The sequence below is a fragment of the Adiantum capillus-veneris genome, unplaced genomic scaffold, assembly GCF_014529385.1.
Source record: "Adiantum capillus-veneris isolate H3 unplaced genomic scaffold, ASM1452938v2 Hic_scaffold_325, whole genome shotgun sequence".
NCBI lineage: Eukaryota > Viridiplantae > Streptophyta > Polypodiopsida > Polypodiales > Pteridaceae > Adiantum > Adiantum capillus-veneris.
The window spans coordinates 5571282-5589731 of record NW_028221436.1 but is presented as its reverse complement, the minus strand read 5'-3'; the positions used below and the strand labels follow the sequence as shown (position 1 = coordinate 5589731).

The 18450-nt window shown below is 42.1% G+C and overlaps 1 protein-coding gene and 6 non-coding genes across 7 annotated transcripts; 5 read left to right on the top strand and 2 right to left on the bottom strand.

The window, feature by feature from the left end:
• Positions 1-2212: 2212 nt before the first annotated feature.
• On the bottom strand, positions 2213-2299 carry TRNAS-GGA (transfer RNA serine (anticodon GGA)). Its single transcript has one exon. It is a non-coding gene; the product is annotated as a tRNA-Ser (tRNA).
• A 7616-nt stretch (positions 2300-9915) lies between these two features.
• Positions 9916-9989, top strand: TRNAM-CAU (transfer RNA methionine (anticodon CAU)). Its single transcript has one exon. It is a non-coding gene; the product is annotated as a tRNA-Met (tRNA).
• Positions 9990-11031: 1042 nt separating this feature from the next.
• Positions 11032-14784, top strand: LOC147417160 (photosystem II CP43 reaction center protein-like). The gene is made up of 2 exons (XM_086507882.1): positions 11032-12434; positions 12484-14784. Exons 1-2 carry the CDS (start codon positions 11390-11392, stop codon positions 13818-13820), a joined length of 2382 nt encoding a protein of 793 aa, XP_086364008.1. The 5' UTR covers positions 11032-11389; the 3' UTR covers positions 13821-14784.
• On the bottom strand, positions 14118-14206 carry TRNAS-UGA (transfer RNA serine (anticodon UGA)). The gene has a single exon. It is a non-coding gene; the product is annotated as a tRNA-Ser (tRNA).
• A 254-nt stretch (positions 14785-15038) lies between the features above and the next one.
• Positions 15039-15109, top strand: TRNAG-GCC (transfer RNA glycine (anticodon GCC)). The gene has a single exon. It is a non-coding gene; the product is annotated as a tRNA-Gly (tRNA).
• A 311-nt stretch (positions 15110-15420) lies between these two features.
• On the top strand, positions 15421-15492 carry TRNAC-GCA (transfer RNA cysteine (anticodon GCA)). The gene has a single exon. It is a non-coding gene; the product is annotated as a tRNA-Cys (tRNA).
• Positions 15493-17700: 2208 nt separating this feature from the next.
• On the top strand, positions 17701-17782 carry TRNAY-GUA (transfer RNA tyrosine (anticodon GUA)). The gene has a single exon. It is a non-coding gene; the product is annotated as a tRNA-Tyr (tRNA).
• Positions 17783-18450: the final 668 nt, after the last annotated feature.

The window sequence follows — 18450 nt, the reverse complement described above, 5'->3', positions numbered from 1 at the left end:
CCATCAATAACAAAAGAGGATCCACGATACTTCAACGTGCAATCCAAACAACATTCTACTCTAGGATCATTTCAGCCCATCCGCGGATGCTTTTAATCATTAATGCTTTTGAGACATCCTTTTTCCCAACTCCACTTCAATCTTTCTATCTGCTTTACCTCATGCGGCCAACCACATCGAACATTTCAATATTTGAAAACTAGTTATTAATAGTTCGCCGCTAGAATAACCCCCTTCGAGTCTCTGTACCTATCCGCTTTTTTAGCGATCTGATCACTACTCCACAACGTGGAACGGGATTTGGCTCAGGATTGCCTGCTGAATAATCCCAGGTTTCCTGAATCTGGGAGTTGCCACTTGATACGTTTCCATACCTAGGCTCAATCCGATTGAGTCCGCTGCGTCTACCATTTCGCCATATCCCCACCTTTAGGCCCCAAGGAACCGCGAAGGAAAATACCTAGATATTTCCTCATTATCGAAAGTTCAAAGTAATTTTGGTGCACTTTCCTTTTATTTGTCAACTTGCTTCCATTCTATCCAGGTGAAAAGTCATCAAGTGGAAAGATTAGCACATATGTACAAATATGCGCATGTCTAATCTAAACATTCTACTTTTTTCGCTTCTGTTCTACAGCGCTCTTTCCAACCTTGCCTCCCGTTCGCTAAGAATGGGAATACGCACGAGAAACTCTGTCTATCAATTGGCAACAATTGACTTATCCTCCACTTTTTTTTTTCTCTTCAGCACTAAAGTAAGTATATATGGACACAGTACTCGAAGCAATACACCTGTCACATTACTATATGCAAGTTTCCTTTACAGAATCTTTATGTAAATGTATATGCCATAACGTATTCATCTCATTCAGTACAAATTTTTGTATGCACCAGTAATGAATCTCCGTCTACTCCACCCATCTTTCTATTCAAATACTTTTAACAAGTCGAAGTGGATATTTATCAATTTTTTTAACTATATGTTATGATTTCTACAGATACTATTTTCAATTAACTTCTACCAAATTTGGTGGTGGATATGAATAATATTTCCGTGCCGACCCCATAGTTTTTTTTTGCCACTTGGAAAACATTCATTTTATTTTATAGAAAAGGAGTTTTTACGTCTCGGTATCGAGGACCTCGTCTAAAATTGATGCGTCGTCTAAAAAATTTGCCAGGACTTACGGGTACGGGTAAGAGTAATACGTCTAACTTGGGGGAATTTCGACTTGCTGTTGACCAATCAACGTCGAGAAAGATTTCTCAATTCTGCGTGCGTTTGGAAGCCAAACAGAGATTACGTCTTAACTATGGATTGACAGAACGCCAATTACTAAGATATGTTCGCATTGCTAGAAGAACTAGGGGTTCGACAGGTCAAGTTCCGTTGCAACTGCTTGAGATGCGTCTGGATAATATTATTTTTCAGTTAGGCATGGCTTCCACAATTCCCGCTGCCCGACAGCTGGTTTGTCACAGACATATTTTGGTAAACCATCGCGTTGTGGATATACCAAGCTATCGATGTAAACCTAGGGATATTATCAGTATTCGGAACCGACCAACTTCTGCCAATGCTCCGAAGAGTGAGTCTCTCAGTGGGAACGAAGTACCAGATCACCTAACTCTGTCTATTTCGAAAACGGGTGAACCAACGGGATTAGTCAACCATCTGGTCAACCGGGAATCCGTCAATTTGGATATCAATGAATTGTTAGTTGTTGAGTATTACTCTCGAAAAGCTTAGTAGAAGAAGCTTTTATTCGATTCAATCAAATACTTTGTAGATATTTGTCCTGAAAATACTTAGTTGGAAAACTCCGAATGATGCAAGTTGGGGGGCGGATTAGCAGAAAGTCATGAAAAGCTATTCCGTCTACCTCTTAATCCTCTAAGTCTTGAAATTTAAAAACCTTCTCTTCTAGTTTCGAGGGTGACGGAATATTTTCCGATTAAAAAAAAAGTTGATTTGGCCCACGACGTTGTTTCCCAGTTATAGTTATGCGCTATTTCGGTCCATTTGATACCGAAGTGAAGAGATAGAGTAGCCCCCATCTATCGTTTTTGTTGAAGTATTCTTTCAACTCCTTTTTATCCGTATCCGGAAACAGATTAAAACTCTTATTCCGACTTCATCTTTTCCAAGATAATTGTTCAACTACATTTCAAGGAATAGACAAAAGTATCCCGAGAAAGTAATAATAGAAATAGGAAAGGGAGGGATTCGAACCCTCGGTAGCTAGAAATCTACATAGCATTTCCGGTGCCACACCTTAAACCACTCGGCCACCTTTCCCCGAGCTGCGATATTTCACCAGTGAAACCTCTGATTTTATTTTATGACTTTAGGCGATGAAGTGGCAAGTAATTTGCGGGTATCCGTTTCACTAAGTACCCCTCGAAATAGGGGTGAAACGTGACGGAAGTTTCCGACACCAATTAAAATCTCATTCCACTTATCACTCGACTACTTCTCTCTTCCAAGTTATTCTCCAAATAGATTTCTTACCTTTCTTCCGTAATTTCAACTGACGGATTAGTAATAGGTGAAGTAATAAAAAGAAAACAAGGAGTAATTTTGATTATGCCTAGGTCGCAGAGAAATGATAATTTTATTGATAAAACTTTCACAATTCTAGCGGATATTCTCATACGAATTCTACCTACTACTAAGAGGGAGAGGGAAGCTTCTATATACTACAGGGATGGTGCGATTCGAGAAGGGAGGTAATTTAGCACTATTCCCACTTAATTGGAGAAAACTCTCAATTTGAAAAGCCCACATTTGAGAAAGGTGTTTTTCGAATGCCGAACAAATCCTTCGGTTGCGTATCCACGATTGATGCAGCCCCGCAAGCTACGGCTCCCGTCTCCCGCGGATCGAGGTATCGAGCAAGCAGGAGGTTAAACCTGTTAATTGGTGATACGTGGAAATCTTAGGAGTAAGCGTGGAGGGGGTATACACCACTAGAGAAATCGGCAATACAAACTCTTCGTCAACCTCTTAATTCAAAAGATGTTATGCGTTTTCGACAACTCCGGAGTCGCGATAACGACTAATTGCGATTGGGGTAACAAGCAACCATCCCGTTTGTATTTTGGATATCCCTTAGATCATCGGAGATTGCCGGGGTGAATAATCCTCTGAGAAACAAAGCGTTGGGAACGAAGAAATTGCCAGGGAGTTTAGCTACCACTAATTCATTGACGGCAACGCAATCGATCCAATAAAAAAAGAAAACTCCTTGTAAGAAGGATGGTTAGATACCGATTTTGTCATACACTAACCCCCGCCTGGTTAGAAATCTTATCAAGAGCAGGAGTAATGAAACTTCTCAAATTGCTTCCTCGTAAATTAAATTGGGCAGGAGGAGCCGTATGATACAGAAGTTTCACGTGCGGTTTTGAATCGGGGCTTTTCTGCGTAAGCAACCGTAACGGATGTCGGCCCAATCAGAGGGAGAATATGCAGAAGCTTCGGGAAGTTACTACAAAGCCATGCGTTTGGAGATTGATTCTTACGACCGAAGTTACATACCCCACAATATAGGTCCTATTCATACCAGTAATGGTAACCATGCAAAAGCTTTGGAATACTACTTTCAAGCGTCGGAGCGTAATTCCTTTTTGCCACAAGCTTTTAATAATATGGCTGTGATCTGCCACCACGTGCGACTATCTACACCTCGGGACTCCTCGGTTCATGATCAATCAACCGATAAAAAAAAAGGCTTCCCCCAAGCATCTTTCTAGACGGGAGTTGCCACGAGCTGCGGGATTTAGCCCCCTTCCAAACAATCCGAGTTCGGAGGAGGTAACCGGCCTAACCTTCCTATGGATAATTTAACTAAATAAGGGGATGCAGCGTCGTAAGGATTTCTCATTGAAAATCTGGATCGATACAATGAAGCTGGCTCATCAAAGATTTATGCAACTCGTTTCTGTAGAAGAGGCAGTTGAAAAAGCACTAAGTGGCGAGACACGGCGTAGTACCAAATCCCAAAGGAAAAAATTTCTCTCATTTTGAAAGATCCATGTTGAGATAGGGTAGTTAGTGACGGGAGAGATTTTTATTCTCTTCCCAATAGCTGTGAGTACGGAAAAGGTTTTATTTGGAACGAATAGAATTGAAAACCTGGCTATTTTTAGTTTTCCCACACCTCACCTCGGGAGTAGGATTCATCCCTCACCCAAAGGGTGGGAGTGCAGTCATATGAGCCGTATGGGGTGGGAACCCCCAAGTTCGGTTCTGAAGGAGGAGATTACTGGGAAAGGAATCATCCATTCTTGTCGAGGGGAACAGGCCATTTATCAAGGAGATTTAGAAATTTCGGAAGCTTGGTTTGATCAGGCTGCTGAGTATTGGCGACGGGCAATAGCACTTTCCCCCGACAATTATGCCGAAGCACAGAATTGGCTGAAAATTACGGGACGCTTCTCCCCGTCTCATCGGTGGGAGAGTTGGAACAACAGTACGAGAGTAGCGTGACTTCCTAAATAGGGAAGTCAAAGTAAGTAAAACTTTTTGTTTCTCAGACGTCGACCCCCCCCCCCCCCCGGGGGGGGGGGGGCAATTAGTATTACTTATCAAGTCCATCAGGCGCCGCTAAGCCGTGTAATAATACCACCGAAAGCCTATCCCACATGATCTCTTCACTATAGACGTTCAACTTTCAAATTTGGAGGGAAGTAACAGATTCTTGCATGTTAATGAAACCCCCAATTCTCAGAAATTTTATATCTCCTGTTGGTAGGTTGTTGCTATCCCCTGCTCGAAGAGAGGAGAGTCCCAATGACTATTCGTTCGCCAGAACCAGAAGTCAAAATTATGGTAGAGAAGGATCCTGTAAAAACTTCTTTCGAGAAGTGGGCTCAGCCTGGACATTTCGCAAGAAATTTAGCTAAGGGTCCCAGTACCACTACATGGATTTGGAACCTACACGCCGATGCCCATGATTTTGATAGTCATACCAATGACTTGGAGGATATATCCCGTAAGATATTTAGTGCGCATTTTGGCCAACTAGCTATTATTTTCATTCGGTTGAGCGGGATGTATTTTCATGGAGCCCGTTTTTCCAACTATGAGTCATGGCTGAATGATCCCACACACGTAAAACCCAGTGCCCAAGTTGTTTGGCCAATAGTGGGTCAAGAAATACTTAATGGAGATGTGGGCGGGGGGTTTCAGGGCGTGCAAATAACGTCCGGATTCTTCCAACTATGGCGAGCTTCCGGAATAACTAGCGAGTTACAGCTCTATTGCACAGCCGTGGGTGCTTTAGTTTTTGCTGGATTAATGTTTTTTGCTGGTTGGTTTCACTATCACAAGGCTGCTCCAAAATTAGCTTGGTTTCAAAATGTCGAATCCATGTTGAATCATCACTTGGCCGGTCTATTGGGATTGGGATCGCTAGGATGGGCGGGACATCAAATACACGTATCGCTCCCTATCAATCAGCTCCTAGACGCAGGTGTTGACCCCGAAGAAATACCCCTTCCTCACGAACTCATCCTTAATCGTGATCTTCTAGCTCAGACGTATCCAAGTTTTGCAAAAGGATTAATTCCGTTTTTCACTTTGAACTGGTCGGAATACTCGGATTTTTAACTTTTCGCGGCGGATTGAACCCGATAACAGGGGGTCTGTGGTTGACTGATACCGCACATCACCATTTGGCCATTGCGGTTCTCTTTTTGGTAGCTGGTCATATGTACAGGACAAATTGGGGTATCGGGCATAGTACGAAGGAAATACTAGAAGCTCATAAAGGACCTTTCACGGGTGAGGGACACAAGGGTATTTACGAGATTTTGACAAGTTCATGGCACGCTCAATTAGCTATTAATCTTGCCACTTTGGGATCCTTAACAATTATTGTCTCTCACCACATGTATGCTATGCCGCCTTATCCCTACTTAGCTACCGACTACGCAACACAACTTTCTTTGTTTACACATCACATGTGGATAGGGGGTTTCTTAATAGTGGGAGCAGCTGCACATGCAGCTATTTTCGTGGTAAGGGATTATGATCCAACTACTCAATACAACAACCTGTTGGATCGTGTCATTCGTCATCGTGATACAATAATTTCACATCTTAACTGGGTCTGCATCTTCCTTGGTTTTCATAGCTTCGGTTTGTATATTCACAACGATACTATGAGTGCCTTGGGGCGTCCTCAAGATATGTTTTCGGATACCGCTATTCAACTGCAACCAATCTTTGCCCAGTGGATCCAGAATACTCACGCCTTGGCTCCTGGATCGACTGCACCTAACGCAACAGCAGGCACCAGCTTGGCCTGGGGTGGGAGCGACTTAGTAGCAGTGGCCGGCAAGGTGGCCTTAGCTCCAATTCCATTAGGCACCGCAGATTTTTTGGTGCACCACATCCACGCATTCACAATTCATGTTACTGTACTAATATTATTGAAAGGCGTCTTATTTGCACGCAGCTCTCGACTAATACCCGACAAAGCAAATCTTGGTTTTCGCTTTCCTTGCGACGGCCCCGGAAGGGGGGGCACCTGCCAGGTATCTGCTTGGGATCACGTATTCTTGGGGCTATTTTGGATGTACAACTCTATTTCAGTGGTTATATTTCATTTCAGCTGGAAGATGCAATCGGATGTATGGGGAAGTGTAAGTGAACAGGGAGCAGTGAGCCACATCACTGGAGGAAACTTTGCACAAAGTTCAACGACAATCAATGGATGGCTGCGAGATTTTTTGTGGGCACAGGCTTCTCAAGTCATTCAGTCATATGGTTCTTCATTATCTGCATATGGGCTTCTATTCTTAGGGGCTCATTTTGTCTGGGCCTTTAGCTTAATGTTTCTATTCAGTGGTCGCGGCTATTGGCAAGAACTTATTGAATCTATAGTTTGGGCTCATAACAAATTGAAAGTTGCTCCTGTTACCCAACCCAGAGCTCTGAGTATTATACAGGGACGTGCAGTGGGAGTAACTCATTACCTTCTGGGTGGAATCGCCACAACTTGGGCATTCTTCCTGGCGAGAATCGTTGCAGTGGGATAATGGCTAGGAGGATTTGAGAAACATTATGGTATCAAGATTTCCAAAGTTCAGCCAGGGTCTATCCCAGGACCCAACTACTCGTCGTATCTGGTTTGGCATAGCCACTGCGCATGATTTTGAAAGTCATGACGATACTACCGAAGAACGTCTCTATCAAAAAATATTTGCATCTCACTTTGGTCAGTTAGCTATTATTTTTCTATGGACCTCTGGGAATTTGTTCCACGTAGCTTGGCAGGGCAACTTTGAAACATGGGTACAGGACCCATTACATGTCAGGCCGATTGCCCATGCCATTTGGGATCCTCATTTTGGTCAACCGGCGGTCGAAGCCTATACCCGGGGGGGGTCCGCGGGCCCGGTCAATATTGCCTATTCCGGCGTATATCAGTGGTGGTACACTATTGGTTTACGCAATAACGAAGATCTCTACACCGGAGCCATTTTTCTGCTAGCTGTTGCTGCTTTGTTCCTACTAGCTAGCTGGTTACACCTCCAACCCAAATGGAAACCAAGCATCTCCTGGTTCAAAAATGCTGAATCTCGTCTTAATCATCACCTATCAGGATTATTTGGAGTGAGTTCCCTAGCTTGGACAGGCCACTTGATTCATGTAGCTATTCCCGAAGCAAGGGGCGGGCATGTCAGATGGAACGATTTATTGACTACTGCCCCGCATCCCCAGGGGTTGGGACCTTTTTTTTCGGGTCAATGGAGCGTTTACTCGCAAAATCCTGACTCTAACACCCATTTGTTCAATAGCAACCAAGGAGCAGGAACAGCTATTCCAACTTTTCTGGGGGGATTCCATCCACAAACTCAAAGTTTGTGGCTAACTGATATGGCTCATCACCACCTAGCAATAGCCGTCGTGTTTATAATTGCCGGCCATATGTACAGAACTAACTTTGGTATTGGACACAGCATGAAAGAAATTTTGGATGCTCACATTCCCCCGGGAGGTAAGCTGGGACGTGGACACCGGGGACTTTATGATACGGTGAATAATTCTCTCCACTTCCAATTAGGACTTGCTTTAGCTGCTTTGGGAGTCATCACCTCCCTTGTTGCACAACATATGTATTCCTTACCCGCCTATGCTTTTCTAGCGCAGGATTATACGACCCAAGCAGCACTATATACTCACCACCAATACATTGCCGGGTTTATCATGGCAGGAGCTTTTGCACATGGAGCCATCTTCTTTCTTAGAGATTATGATCCCGAGCAGAATAGAGATAATGTGTTGGCAAGAATGTTAGAGCACAAAGAAGCAATTATATCTCACCTAAGTTGGGCTAGTTTATTTCTGGGTTTTCATACGTTAGGTCTTTATGTTCATAACGATGTAATGCTAGCCTTCGGGACTCCGGAAAAACAGATTCTTATTGAACCCGTATTTGCTCAGTGGATTCAATCTGCTCATGGTAAAGTTTCATACGGTTTTGACGTGCTTCTATCTTCAGTAGATAGTCCGGCAAGTAATGCTGGTCGGGGCTTGTGGTTACCTGGCTGGTTAGACGCTGTTAACAGTAGCAATAATTCGTTATTTTTAACGATTGGTCCGGGGATTTTCTCGTTCACCACGCCATTGCTTTAGGTTTACACACCACTACACTAATTTTGGTGAAAGGTGCTTTAGATGCACGCGGGTCCAAGTTGATGCCGGATAAGAAAGAATTTGGTTATAGTTTTCCTTGCGATGGCCCGGCCGAGGGGGAACTTGCGACATTTCTGCCTGGGATGCTTTCTACTTAGCTGTCTTTTGGATGCTGAACACAATTGGATGGGTTACCTTCTATTGGCACTGGAAACACATCACTTTATGGCAGGGCAATGCTGCTCAATTCAACGAATCTTCTACGTATCTAATGGGATGGCTAAGAGATTATTTATGGCTAAATTCCTCGCAGCTTATTAATGGCTATAACCCCTTTGGTATGAACAGCTTATCTGTGTGGGCATGGATGTTTTTGTTTGGGCATCTCGTGTGGGCTACCGGGTTTATGTTTTTGATTTCGTGGCGCGGTTACTGGCAAGAACTCATCGAAACTTTAGCTTGGGCTCATGAAAGAACGCCTCTTGCAAATATGATACGGTGGAAAGATAAACCGGTTGCCCTTTCTATCGTTCAAGCGCGACTGGTTGGATTAGCGCACTTCTCCGTGGGTTATATATTTACCTACGCAGCTTTCTTGATAGCATCTACATCAGGTAAATTTGGCTAGTCTTCATCTTTGTTCAACTACAAAATTGCTTGTTCCCGCGTCAGATTTACCCTCACTATCCTTTCTACTCGGCACACCGACTGCCTACTTGTTTCGTAGTAATAATACAACTCTGCTCACCTACCTACCAATTATGGCAAAAAAAAGTCTTATTGAAAAGGAGAATAGTAAGAAAAAATTGGTGAAAAAATATAATCTTCTTCGCCAATTTTTGAGACGAGAGATTAAGAATAGTTTGCGGATCCAGGATAAACTAATTATTTCCGAAAAATTGCAATCTCTACCACGCAACAGTGCACGCGTTCGTCTCCGTAACCGGTGCTCCCTAACCGGACGACCCAGATCCAATTATCGAGATTTTGGTTTTTCCAGACACGTACCCCGCGAGATGGCACACACCTGTGTCTTGCCTGGAGTGTTGAAATCGAGTTGGTAGAAAAACTACTTACCCCCCCGCCTTATCTACCGCTTGTTTAGAGAATTGAAATCTTATCTATTTATCGATAGATAAATAGATAAGATAGGATGGATAGATAAAATACTGCAATTTACTCATCTTCATCATTTTTGTTTATGCATTATTTATGTCCAATGTAATTCTTTAAGAGATGTATAATACTTACGTTAGAGGCATTAACTACGCGGGGTGGAGCAGCTTGGTAGCTCGCGAGGCTCATAACCTCGAGGTCACGGGTTCAAATCCCGTCTCCGCAAAGTCAATTGTCAATTCTTTTTCCAATTTACCGGAAGTTCCTACCGGGGATTAAAGAGAATCAGTTTTTCCTTTCCGTTCTACTGACTTCCCCATGGATGCAGCTTAATTAGTTCAATCGAGGAAATAAAAATTGGGATTCTACCCCATTTTTATCGCCAGTCTATATTTATTCACAGTACATAGGCCCCTTTAACTCAGCGGTAGAGTAACGCCATGGTAAGGCGTAAGCCGTCGGTTCAAATCCGACAAAGGGCTAAAATAGTCATGTAAGATGCTAATAGAGAGAGTAGTTATCCAAAATTTAGATATCCAGTACCATTGGCTAGGAAAAAAAGATACTGGAGTCAACACGAACCCTGTTCGTGGGGGGGGGGGGGGATCTTAATGTAACTAAGTCATCATGCAAAAAGAATATTGTATTGTCTCCCGCGGTATCGGTAAATCAGTTGGATATACTTTTTTGTACCAGAGACATTTTGGTTATTCTTACCTCGGGAATTAAATGCAAATCTGACGAAAAGACAAACAATAAATAGATTTATCTATTTATTGTTTTATAGATATATATCTTTACATCTGCAGTTGCGAAAGAAGATACAAAAGAAGAATTGTAATTTGGGAAATAGTTTTTCCCTATTCACTGTATTACAAAACAAATTTCAATTACTGAAAAGATTCTTACAAGTCTCTGGTACTCTCCCTTTTCCACATCTTTCAAACAATTGGAAACCGTTTACACTGCTAGGAGTCTAGATGGAGACATAATTATCCTGTTCGATGCATAAATTTCCGACACACCCTTGGTTGCTACCTATTTTTGTTAGTCGAGACAAAATATTTTTTTAAGGTTTCCTAGGCATTGGTAGAATAAGTCCCTAAATATCTCGAAGTAGAGATAGATGCAATAAAAAGCATAAGTTCCGCGTATTCCTATGCATAACATGTGTAAACTCCTTATACTATACTACAAAATTTCGTATTTACCTACCCGGATTCTCGGAAACAACTCGACTTTCCTTTGGATCAGGTTCGTTGTTGTGTTAAAATGGTTAGCGAAGTCCTGGAAGAAAAGGGGGGCTTACCTACTAAATATCTGACGTGGCAGAAGGGATCTCCCAGAGACAAGAAGGGATGATATATTGGAACGACAAGCAGGGAGGAGAAAGAATTGGGCAAAAATGATGAATAGAATAAATTGAAAGAAAAGTGAAAAAAAAAATGGAAAAGGGCAAGAAGGCCTTGTGAAAATATTACGATTTTTGATCTCGCACGACAAATTCTGATAAAATGACTTATCAACAATCTGGTAATCTCATATTCAAGAGAACTATACCAACTCCTGGAATATAGAAATAGGAATGAGGGACCTAAAAGTGGGGGTAGCTTAGTGGGAACAGATATGACAATTGCCATTGGAAAATCTTCCAAAGAACCGAAAGACTTATTCGACAGTATGGATGACTGGCTCAGGAGAGATCGTTTTGTATTTGTGGGTTGGTCCGGCTTACTACTATTTCCCACCGCTTACTTCGCCCTGGGGGGCTGGTTCACGGGTACGACCTTTGTGACTTCGTGGTATACTCACGGATTAGCAAGTTCTTACTTGGAGGGATGCAATTTCTTGACTGCCGCGGTATCTACCCCTGCTAATAGTTTGGCCCACTCTTTGCTTCTTTTGTGGGGTCCTGAAGCACAGGGGGACTTCACTCGTTGGTGCCAATTGGGGGGTTTATGGACTTTTGTCGCCCTTCATGGTTCTTTCGCCTTAATAGGTTTTATGTTACGCCAATTTGAACTGGCTAGGTCCGTACAATTACGCCCCTACAACGCAGTAGCTTTCTCTGGTCCGATTGCGGTTTTTGTCTCCGTATTTTTGATTTACCCTTTAGGACAATCCGGTTGGTTCTTCGCACCTAGTTTCGGTGTAGCGGCTATCTTCCGATTCATTTTGTTTTTTCAAGGTTTTCATAATTGGACTCTGAATCCATTTCATATGATGGGGGTTGCAGGAGTTCTGGGCGCTGCTCTCCTATGTGCCATTCATGGTGCTACAGTTGAAAATACTCTCTTTGAAGACGGCGACGGTGCAAACACATTTCGGGCGTTCAATCCAACTCAGTCTGAAGAGACTTATTCGATGGTAACTGCAAATCGCTTCTGGTCCCAAATATTTGGTGTCGCTTTTTCCAACAAACGCTGGTTACATTTTTTCATGTTATTTGTGCCAGTGACGGGTTTATGGATGAGTGCTATCGGAGTAGTTGGTCTCGCCTTAAATTTGCGCGCGTATGACTTTGTCTCCCAAGAAATTCGTGCAGCAGAAGATCCCGAGTTCGAGACTTTCTACACAAAGAATATCTTACTAAACGAAGGGATCCGTGCCTGGATGGCAGCTCAGGATCAGCCTCACGAAAATCTTGTATTCCCCGAGGAGGTTTTACCCCGTGGAAACGCTCTTTAATGGAACTCTCTCGCTGGGTGGTCGCGATCAGGAAACCACGGGTTTTGCTTGGTGGGCGGGGAACGCCCGGTTGATTAATTTGTCTGGTAAATTGCTTGGTGCCCACGTAGCTCATGCTGGTCTGATTGTATTTTGGGCTGGAGCTATGAATTTATTTGAAGTAGCTCACTTCGTATCAGAGAAGCCTATGTATGAGCAGGGATTAATTCTACTTCCCCACTTGGCAACCCTGGGTTGGGGGGTAGGTCCTGGCGGGGAAGTGGCCGATACCTTCCCTTACTTTGTTTCCGGAGTGCTACATTTGATTTCTTCCGCAGTTTTGGGTTTTGGAGGCATATATCATGCTTTGATTGGTCCCGAAACTCTGGAAGAATCTTTTCCTTTCTTTGGTTACACTTGGAAGGATAAAAATAAGATGACTACAATTCTCGGTATTCATCTAATATTACTAGGTTTCGGCGCTTTCCTACTGGTTTTCAAAGCACTCTATTTCGGAGGGTTGTATGATACATGGGCACCCGGTGGCGGAGATGTAAGAGAAATTACGAATCTTACTCTAAACCCCAATATTATCTTTGGTTACCTACTAAAGTCTCCGTTTGGCGGAGAGGGATGGATTGCGAGTGTAGATAATCTAGAAGATATTATCGGGGGACATGTGTGGCTCGGATCCATCTGTATTTTCGGCGGGATTTGGCACATATTAACAAAACCGTTTGCCTGGGCTCGTCGAGCTTTTGTGTGGTCCGGGGAGGCTTATTTATCCTACAGCTTGGGAGCTCTAGCCATATTTGGCTTCACTGCCTGCTGTTTCGTCTGGTTCAACAACACAGCATATCCTAGTGAATTTTATGGTCCCACCGGTCCAGAAGCTTCTCAAGCTCAAGCTTTTACCTTCCTCGTTAGAGACCAACGTCTCGGCGCCAACATAGGTTCTGCCCAGGGACCTACTGGGTTAGGAAAATACCTAATGCGTTCCCCCACCGGAGAAATTATTTTTGGGGGCGAAACAATGCGCTTCTGGGATCTTCGTGCTCCTTGGTTAGAACCTCTAAGAGGTCCAAATGGTTTAGATCTTGGTAAGTTGAAAAGGGATATACAGCCATGGCAGGAGCGACGATCTGCGGAATATATGACTCATGCACCCTTAGGCTCCTTAAACTCTGTAGGCGGGGTAGCTACCGAGATTAATGCTGTAAACTATGTATCTCCCCGAAGTTGGTTAGCAACTTCTCACTTTGTTTTGGGATTCTTTTTCTTTGTGGGCCATCTATGGCACGCAGGTAGGGCTCGTGCAGCCGCAGCCGGCTTTGAAAAAGGAATTGACCGCGATACCGAACCCGTTCTTTCTATGACACCCCTTAATTAAAATCCGAAGAATTTGTTTAGATGATGAAAGGGTGATGGCAGAAAAGTAAAATAGGTAAATAATTTCCCACGCGCTAACAAGTGAGGACTTAATAAATTTGCCTCCTCTTCTTTTAATTCATCACATTTATTTAAGATCTATCTATCCAACTGGATAGGTAGATTCCAACTCATCATCTAGTCATATGTTATACACACACAAATAATGGTTTTTTGCAACGTATTGGAGGAGAACCTCTTCGGATCGGAGTAGATCTCAGCTATCACTCTTGCCTCCTTTATGGCTGATCCAAATGTTAGGAGAGAGAGGGATTCGAACCCTCGATGGCATCGAGGTGCCATGCCAGTTTTCAAGACTGGAGCCTTAAACCGCTCGACCATCTCTCCCAAATAGGCGAATTCTTCCTTTGAGATTCGGAGGATAAAAAGTGTAACCCAAGTCTACCAGATGATTGGGGAAGACAATCGAGTTGCGAATGAACCGCAAAAGTTTTTGATTCTAAGATCTATTTGTATAGAGAGAGATTTTTTTTCTACCCTTGCTACGATACAACAGATACGGGGTGAAAATATCGCTACATGAGATAAACATCTTCAATAGCGGGCGGGGTTGAGCTAACTTTTCTAGTTGAGAGGTGTCGTAGGGATTTGATAAATTAGTCTTAGAAATAGACGTTTGTTCCCTACAAATGAAAACTTCGCAGCAGCTCCGTCGGATGCGGATTAAGTGGTACAGAAAATCAATTCCTCATGCGAAAGGAATCGGAATTATGACTACTGCTTTTCAATTTGCTTTATTTGCATTAATTGCTACCTCATTTTTACTAGTTGTTGGTGTGCCTGTGGCGTTTGCGTCTCCCGGAGGATGGTCTGACAACAAAAATATTGTTTTTTCAGGGGCCTCATTATGGATTGGATTAGTTTTTTTGGTAGGTATACCCAATTCCTTCATCTCCTAAAAGTCTGTTTTGGTTCTTCCCCTCGTAACTTACCGTTACGGGTGGGGAATTCAAATGTGAGACGAGATAAATAGATTTTCCACCGCCAGAAAGAAGGATTTGCAATTTGCAATACATAACTCAGTTTAAGTTGATTTCGTAAGAAAAGAAATGAAGTTATGTAGGTAAATTTAATCTTTTCTTATATTAAAAGAAGTGTGTATTAAGGATCTCATTGGCAAAAGATGCAATTTGGTGCGTAAAATAAAATGATGGATTGCGCGGATATAGTTGAGTGGTAAAATTTCTCCTTGCCAAGGAGGTGACGCGGGTTCGATTCCCGCTATCCGCCTACTTTGGGGACAATAAAGAGGTTTGACCCCAAATGAAGAAACATACAAAACTCTTACCTATAGAATAGAAATTTCAAGTTTTTGCAATTCACAATTTCGTTCGAAATTTCGGGGCGAATAACTAGGTTGCAGGTTGTCATTTTCGAAGTGGATGCATATGAAACTAGAAATTTTCATCGGGAGCATAGGGGAAACTACTTGTCAGTTTCTAATCTCAGCACTATACTCACTGGTGAGACATTTCGTCTGACCGGCTGAACGTCCTCGATGGTCTTTTCAAGTCGGCATTAGAATAGAATCTTTGAAACGGGGCGATATAGTCAAGCGGTAAGACGTAGGACTGCAAATCCTCAATTCCCCAGTTCGAATCTGGGTATCGCCTGGAAGAAGAAATGGAAAATAACAATTTGGAAGATTAAATTCATCTAATTTTACTCACCCATCTAGGTAGGGTTTTCCGGGGATTGCTTGGTGCGCCGAAATCGGATACAGGTTGAGTTGCTCTATAGCTTGTTATAGCCTAACACATTCCACGTATCTCGACAAATCACGCATCGACAATCCCGAATAAGTATACTACTACTTAGTCAGTAGCAAGTAGGAATTGACAAATCCTACAAAATTATAAAAACTACCCAGTAACATTGGAAAAGACGACTTGGATTTATACATACTCGTTGTTTCTCGCTACTAGGGGGGTATCCTGCAGAAGAAGATATCTGATTCTTATTACGTACTTTGACGCTTCCAAAGATTTAATATGCATCTGAGCTCGAGGCTAGTTAGTTATCGGTAAAATTTGGGGAGTGAAAAGATAGGAATTATAATTACGGATTCAGTCACTATAGCTTGGGCTGCCTTGACGGCAATTTCTACGTTTTCCCTCTCGCTTGTAGTTCGGGGAAGAAGTGGGTTGTGACTTGTGTCGAGTAGCTAATTGATCCTTCGTTAAACGGATCCTTTATCTAGTTAATTTAGGATTAATTTAGGAATTAAATTACACTGCATAGATTTTTTTTTTTTTTTTTTGCCTATAAGATTTCTTCTCGTATCAAAATCTGGAAATTGAACAAAAAAAGTAAATAGATATATCTATATTATTTGATTCCGGGGAGAAGAAATTCTATGAGGGGTTTTAACAAACCCAAGATCATTATTTTAACCCTTTACTTCATAAATTGGTATAATGGGGTAATCGGTATTTTACTCCACTGGTGGTTCAAGTTGTAGATATTTCTCTGGGTTTATGACTGCACCCGAGGCAAAAAATTAGTTTTTTTTTTCTTGTATTTTCAGTTGATATGCAGCTAAGCTTATAGTTACGAATGTTTCGCTTGATACCGTTTTAGTGACTATCTCTTTCTTTTAGAATAGAAATGTAAGTAGAACAGATTGAGTTTTCAACCCATGGCTGCTCAGTGAGTGGATCTCATTTCCGGGGGATTTGGTAGAATTGCTAGAATTTGATAGATCGATAACTCTATCAATTTCTAGCAATTCAATCTGGAATTACGGGCAAACAACATAGGCAGAAAAATTCTAAAGAAGCGGGGAGGGGGGAGCAATCATTACGATTAGCAGGAGTAAACTTAACCAGGAAACATCGTTGGGCAGTAACAATTTGGTGATGTGGTAGTATAGTAGCAGCCATATAGGTCCGCGATTTACCCCGGAATACCAAATCTTGTTTCACCGCATTTGCTTTGTGAAAACAAAAAAAAAATTAATATTTTTTCATCTCCCCCCCCCAGCTACCCCCATAAATTACTATACTATTAACTTTACTAACTTACCAAGAAATCTACTAAGTTACCAATCAGAGTAATTGATAACTACCCATTATTTTGGGCGGCCGTCTGAATGTAAAGAATGAGTAGAAAAGCTGTCGGAATTAGAATGAAAAGTGCAGTGGCTACAAACGCAAGAATGTTTACTTCCGTATTAGTAGTTCAAATCATTAATTGGGAAATAAATTGAGCGGTCCTATCGAGAGGAACTCTCGGATTCCGTTATGAACCTTCGATTTTTAGTTAGTCGGGTTGACCGAATCAAATATTATTAGTTAATAATAAGGCGTTGAAACCAAATTTCTAATATCGATTATGTAGTATATCACACGATTAGGTATGCAATACAAATAGATACCGGGAATACCTATCTCTAACTTCTACAAGCAGTTTAGATCCGCCGCTTCCGCTTCTAGCTAATCGGTCAGCTGCTACAGGGAAAGTGATATGTTGATAAATTATTTTCCTTATTAGTTTAATGTCGTTAATAAAAACTATTTCTATGGCATCCTTAATCCCTCCATATTGACAACTCGAGGGAAATAACCTAAGCTTCTAGCAGATAATCTGGCCCCCATCGTCTAGAGGCCCAGGACACCTCTCTTTCACAGAGGCGACGGGGATTCGAATTCCCCTGGGGTATTCGAGTTTCAATAACTTCTTTGCGCACATAACAAGTCTATTGTTACCCCTCCCGGTAAATTTCGGGACAACTGAAAAGAATCGAATGGAAGCTTTTAAATGAAATTGATTAATCGAGCAACAATTCATGTAATAGAATAGAACCAAAATTCCTTTCCTACGGGTCGATGCCCGAGCGGTTAATGGGGACGGACTGTAAATCCGCTGGCGGTGCCTACGCTGGTTCGAATCCAGCTCGACCCAAGAAGTAAAATAGGAAAATCTAAATCTGGGCATATTCTTTATAAGTGGTATCTTTTAGCATCTATGTAAGATGGGTAATAGAACTCCGATTTGTTTCGTTGCAATTTCCCGTATCGGGATTGACGGGTCTCGAACCCGCAGCTTCCGCCTTGACAGGGCGGTGCTCTAACCAATTGAACTACAACCCCGAGTAGCAATTAGCTCAGTTGGAGTGTACGTAGTAATTGTCCCAGAGTCAATGATTCATAATCTAATTTTTGTTAAAACTCCTGTATGAGGGGGGAAAAAATCTTTTTTTTTTTTTTTTTTTTTGACTTTGCTAGGGAATAAAAGAAAAGAAATCGGTTAGAAAATCTTCAGGTTGTAGGAGGTCTTCAATCTGATCTATTTTTCAGAGGCGTTGGCAATAAATTATCCTAACCCTAAGGCAATCTTTTTACAATCTATCTATATCTATCTACCTATCTACAGATAGAATTTTTTATTTGACAAGTACCTCTATTCATGTTGCCCAGAGTTGGAGACGTCACGGATTGGTGTTGGCAAAATCAGTGGGAAGACATCCTACTTTTCCTTCCACTAGATTTTCTTGACAATTAAAATTGCTGATGTGATATAATTACAAAGGACTTCTTTTCTAGATTCCACGTCTACGCGTCAATCGCTGT